Source organism: Odontesthes bonariensis, chromosome 3, assembly GCF_027942865.1.
Source record: "Odontesthes bonariensis isolate fOdoBon6 chromosome 3, fOdoBon6.hap1, whole genome shotgun sequence".
Lineage (NCBI taxonomy): Eukaryota > Metazoa > Chordata > Actinopteri > Atheriniformes > Atherinopsidae > Odontesthes > Odontesthes bonariensis.
In genome coordinates, this window is record NC_134508.1 from 6761455 (window position 1) to 6767766 (window position 6312).

General features: G+C 41.1%; 1 protein-coding gene across 1 annotated transcript; it reads right to left on the reverse strand.

Moving 5' to 3' along the window:
* Positions 1-3928, reverse strand: LOC142377687 (E3 ubiquitin-protein ligase TRIM35-like). The gene is made up of 2 exons (XM_075461998.1): positions 3795-3928; positions 1-3271 (listed from the first exon to the last, which is right to left on the reverse strand). The coding sequence occupies exon 2, from the start codon at positions 3251-3253 to the stop codon at positions 1877-1879; it is 1377 nt and encodes a 458-aa protein (XP_075318113.1). The 5' UTR covers positions 3254-3271; positions 3795-3928; the 3' UTR covers positions 1-1876.
* Positions 3929-6312: the final 2384 nt, after the last annotated feature.

Sequence of the window (6312 nt, forward strand, 5' to 3'; positions counted from 1 at the left end):
CCCAGCCCTAATAATAACCTTTAATAAAGAAACTGAAAGCAATACAATGATGGGTAATTGAAAACACATAAATCCAAAATACATTGATGAGTAAGAGCAAAACAAGTCTTGGCATACAGATTAACTGCTATACACATTAGAGCTGTCACTTTTCCTTCAAACGTGGATAAACTTCAAGCGTCAGTGGTCTTTTCTGATTAAAAATGATGTCTTTATAGCACTTCAGACCATTGGCTGGGTAGAGAGAAGCATCAGCAAAGAGAACAATCATGGCACCAAATAATCTTAGAAGCAGTGTTTGTGAATGTTTTGGATTTTACACTGTACATGGTGAAGTAATGAACAAAGATAAGGCCATTTCGTGGACTTTCTACAAAGCAGCCATCTTATTTTCCGAACACAACTGTGGGCTTCACTGCCGGTTTGTCACCCACGTGAGGTAGCGGACAATCTCAGGTGTTTTGCATGGTCTGATTGCCTGCTCCCTGTAAAAGGCTCAGAAAATTACATCACTGACAAGATAGAAAGATTAATGTGCAAAGATACGCTGCTCGCAGAGGTCATTTCAGGAGAGGGGGTTTCAGGAAGCCACAATTTAAAATTGCAGCGCATATTCCAATCTCATCGCACAGGAAAACATTAAGGCAACAACAAGTGATGAGACACTTAACTGGCCATGCACACTCACTGCAATTCAGACTTTCTACTACATCTGAGGATTGCATGTTCATTTCTAATTTGTTCAAACTTGATTTAATTGACAAAAAAGGTTAGAGCCTTAATACACTATACTACTATAATAACATTACACTCAAAATCATGGGCAAGGATCTCAAAAGGATCAAAGGAAGCATAACTTATAAAAATAATGCACAAAGAAGAGACCAAATTAAGCAGAACTGTGGAAATCCAAAGGCCAAAAACTTCCCAACAACCCTTAAACAATGACAAGTTGAGATAATGTATCATGAATATTTAGCATCTAAACACAGAAGTAAAACAAATGATAAAATGAATCGTAATCCTTTTAAATCTGTAGAAGCAGGGCAACTCTTCAGGAAAGTAAAAGTAATAAAAATGTTACAACTATTTCCCCGTTCTATTACACTTGCACAAGCGTGTTCCCTTTTGAGGCAAAGTATAATATACTGATAATAATCATGACATCAAAACTATTAAAAAGATTAAGAATTACAACAAACAACCGCAAAGTATTGCCTTTTGCGTGCTTATTCACCCCAGTGACAGCAAGGACAATATTATATTATTCATGACAGTGTTTTGGAACCAGCTGAGCAGGACCAACCACCAGGACTACATTATTTAGATTAAGATCTCATCCAATGCATCATGCAACCGTGAATGTGGGCGCAGCCTGAGGTCATGTTCATTGTGAAATATGGCTTTAATAACAAAACAAGAAACGGCAAAATTATGACCATCGCCACTGCCCTGATAAGCTCTCTGTCTAACTGTGCTGTTAAATCGGAACAGATTAAGATTTGTCCTACACTGGAAAAAATCAAAATCTTCCCAAGTATATTTGTCTCATTTCTCGTCAAAATAGCTCATTACACTTAATATAAAACACAACTGCCTAACAAGTACTATTTCAGCCAGATATAGGGACTTGTTTGAAGTCGGATTTCATATGAAACAATTTTTTTTTTTACATTTGAAGAGGTTTTTAAGCTAATTTCAAGATCACTTTTATCTCAAATGTCCCAAATATCACATCTTATTTCAAGAAATCTTGACAAGCCGATTTTCACTGGTTCCATTGGCAGAATTTTTTGCTTATTTCAAGCAAAAAAACGTCTTGTATTTGCTGTTTTTCTTACTTATTTTTGGAGGGGCATTTTTTCCAGTGTACCGATCACATCGCCGGCATTATCTTAAACGGGTGGTCATTCACAACATTGAAATACGGAAACATCTTCTCTCTCGAATTATATGTGAAGGTGTGAATTTGTGTTTCAGAGGCAGGATCAAAGAATGACAGCCTCTGTTTGTCACAGTCCAGATGAACGCTGATGAGTCTGAACGTCTTCTTTATTGGGAGAACTGTTGGGAGAGCAACTCCCGAGTCTGCTGTGTACTCACCATTAAAGAAAGCTATTTTCAGTAACTTAGACGATATATTTTCCATACTCAGGGCAGACTGTGCCAACACCCCCAGTGCCCACACTGGACTGCCTCCAACCTCAACGTCCCAGGTGTGAGTCCCTGAATCCCAGCCGTCAGAGCCCAGGACGGCGGGATAGAAATAAATCCTCTCGGGATTTTCGGGAAGGTTCTGTTTCTTTTCACGTCTCACGCTGGTCAGATCCTCAGACAGGATGAGCTCTGGGTGAGCGGTGTTGGGATTCAGAATCACAGGTGTCCGGGAAGCCATCGCCTTCATCTCGTTCCAGATGTTAAAGGTCAGGTTGCCCAGATGTTTGGCCACATCTATCAGAGCTCCTGAGATCGGCTGTGGAGCATCCAGCTGGAGACACGGCTGGATTCTTTCCACTGTGGCCTTGTAGTTCTGCAGGAAGGACACATCTGCAGCTCTCAGCTCCTTCTCTGTGGCCCTGATTGTGCTTGAAAGAGCTGCAATCTCTTTGGTAATACCTTTAATCTTCTCCTCCATCACCTCAGTCCTCTGCTCCGCTTCCTCCTTCAGAGCAGCAATCCTGGCCATCTCTTCCTCTTGTAGAAACTGGTGAAGCTTCTTAAACTGCTCCTTAATCTGCCTCTCTGTGAATTGGGCCTGGACCTGTATGTATTTGGCTGTTTGATCCCAGTTTTCACTGACTTGCTCAAAGAGCTCCAGGTTTTTCTTCACAGCCATCAGGATCGGCTTGAGCTTGTTTTTGTGATCCTCCGCAGCCTCATCGACAGGACTGAATGTGTGCTTGTTGTGGGCTTTTGAATCTCGACAGATAACACACACCGGCTGCTGATGCTCCAAACAGAAGAGTCTGAGCTTTTTAGAGTGAACACCGCAAAGAGGTTCTGACTTTCTCGAAGCTGCCTGCTCTCTGTCACGCAAGAAGGCCTCACACAAATTCCTCAAAGCCAGGTTACGAGGTGGATCACTCTGGTGAGACGGCGTGTTGCAAACCGGGCACCTCATCAGGCTTTTGTGGGACTCCCATCGTTGCAGACAGCCTTTACAGAAGCTGTGGCTGCATGCCAGTAAAACTGGATCTGTAAAGATGTCCTGGCAGATGGGACACAGGAGATCTTCCTCTGTTTGTGAATGCATTTCTTTTTTTCCTGTAAACTGGGAACCAAGCACATATGAACAGATAATCCTGAATTTACACTCTTCAGAAACTAAATTTTTGCTCAAAGATTTTTTTTCTGCCACTTTCCCACATGCTCCAATGCAAATGCAAATGTAAATGTATTTTATTTATACAGCCCTTTACATACAATCATTACGATGAACCAAAGTGCTTTACAGCAGGTAATAAATAAAGAGAAGAATAAGTAAAAACAATAAAAGAACAGTGAAAGCAATAAAATACAACAAAATCGAACAAGATGAAATAAGATAAAAGTGTCATCATACTACTGGGTATTAAAATAAATCCTAAATAAGTACGTTTTTAGGCTAGATCTGAAGAGGCCCAGGTCAGAAATAAGACGCAGCTGGACGGGGAGCTTATTCCAGAGCCTGGGGGCAGCTTTGGGAAAAGGCTCGCTCATCCCAGGGTTTGTATTCTGACCTGGGCACCTCCAGCAGAAACTGATCTGTTGACCTCAGAACATAAATAAATATTTATGATATGACCAATACTCACTGTATTCCCAGTTTTCCTTCCTGTGGCTCTTATCCAGTGAGTAGACTTTAAAGGTTTGATTTGAGAGTGAAAGTAATCGTCTTTCTTAGTGTCAGTTGGAAGAGTTCCTCCTGCATTTCTTGTTTTGTCTCTTGTCAGCTGAGTCAGGTAAGAGGTGGAGCTTAACCCTTTTGTTCCAGCACTGTTGCTTTTTAAGTGAAGGTGAGTGAGGTGTGTCATCATGTTAGATCATTTGCTTATATACTTATTCTGTAAACTTCAATATTAAAGGGATAGTTTGCCTCTTTTGACATGAAGCTGTATGACATCCCATATTAGCAATATCGTTTATGAACATTTTCTTACCCCCTGCTGCGTCCTGTGAGCAGAGTTCCAGCCTCGTTTTGGTGTTGATGAAGGTAGTCCGGCTAGTTGGCTGGGGCTTAAAAAATAAAGCGCCTTGCTTCTCAAAACAATATGCATTCAAAAGAGTAATACATTTGCATCACAAAATCGTCCCTCCAGAAAAAGTCAGACCTCACAATTGCTTGGCCCTATAAGGCTGGATTCCCTACAAAAGCCGTGGATTGTCTTCGGTTTTGTTTCTACAGGTGTAGCAGCTGGTTGTCTGATTTTTCATTGTTTTCTATGTTTGTCTCTTCCTATTTCTGTTCCTTTTTTTTTCTTCTTCGCTCTCACTCTTTCTCTGTACCCCGGTCCGGTTCGGCACTATCACATGTGAAGGATTGTAACAAAAATAAATAAATAAATAAGGAGTTGATGGGCATCAAGGGGAGCTTTACATTCATAAAGCTTCCCTTGGCATAGCAAATGTGTTTAGCATAAACGGTATTCAGATTACAATTCTGCTGCCATAATGCTGGACAGGACAAGGGGGGAAAAAAAGAAGATTGTATCTAACATGCAATGAAACATTAATTATATTACATGGTTTTCAGTTAACAATGTTATATTAATAATGACTATAATTGCTGCCACATGGCTCTGTGTTTATGTCGCAGTTTGTTCCCTCAGAGCTTCTGACATCAGGCTTTAAATGATCCAGCAGGGGGCAATGCTGGACTCTTCCCACTGCAGCCTTGTGGTTCTGCAAGAGTGAGACATCTCTAAGTTTTCAGTTGTTCCTCTGTGGGTCTGACAGTGTCTGGGTGTATATCTCAGCAAAGACCTTTAATCTTCTTCATCATTATATAACTCTTCTGCTCTTGTTTGTCCTTCAGAGCACTGATCTGTGGACACCTCTTCCTCATTTTGAAAGCAGTGAGGTTTCTTAAAAACTGCAGCTTTTACTGTCTCTCAGTTTCTTGTGCCCGGACCTTTATGTGTGGAGTTGTTTGATTTAACTTGCTCAGAGAACAGTCTGGACAAAAGAGTTAGAGAGGCTCCGACTCTGCTGAGCACCCTGATGAATCAATCTTTTCATCTTGATCACTTAGTGAAAGCCCTCTGTCACAAATTGGACACTCCACTTAATCTTTTAATCTTCAAATAAATTTCCAGCCAGGAAAAAACAGGTTCTTTAAAGATGTTTTGGCAGAGGTGCCGGAGAGATCCCCCTCTGATGGAGAAGCCATTTTCTTTTTGGTGTAAAGGTCAAACACAACTAAAAATGCTGCTAAAAACAAGTTTGTGAGTCCCCAGTCCTTTCCCTCCACTTTAGTGGACTTTATTCTTTAAACAGGGGAGGCACACAGCACGGGTAACAACGTATACCCAGATCTGTATCTTCTTTATTATCTTTGAGTGAGTCAGGTATAGGGGGAGCTTTGCATACTTGTTACTATTTTCTGTTTTAGACTGAAGTGGGATGATTTGTTGATCAGATCAGATAGTGTTGTGACAACCCGCTCATTTCTGGAGCTGTGTTGCACAGTTTTTGTCCCTCTTATTGTTATGCCATACTTACAAACACGCCCCAAACATGGCCGTGTACTCACCTGAGTGGTCTGTGTTCAAGTTGACGCCTCATTTTTCTTTTTAAATGGCAGTTTACCTTTGACACTAGAGGCGGACAAACATACTTACAAACCGTCACAAGCGTACATTCCAGAAAGGAACTCTTATTTTTGGCACAGTGCTGAGGCTGTTCAATCCCTCACCACTGAAACTCCGGTGGGTCCGTTGCATATGGCGACATCTTTCAACTTTCATAAGTTACATTTATTACGCTCTGTATTGATTTTGAATATGATGTTCATCAGGCACAGAAACGGAGGAACCTATCTCGTATTTCCATATGTCATCTGAATTCTACACTGTAAGTGTTTATATTTTTCTTCTCTGTAAATATGAAGGTGTGTGGCTTATGTAGCCTGATGTTTTTTTGTTGTTGTGTTGTTGTTCTGCAGCTCTTGCTGTGGAGCGGAAGAGAGTTGTGCAAGAGTTCCTCCTTAGAGGAGACACGTAAAGCCATTTTTTTTTTTCGTAATGTGGGTGTTACTGACGTCCTCGTCGTGCTACTGCCACAGACAGCCCACAGACCTGCTGCCTATTTATTCATTCGGCTAAAATTCAAAAT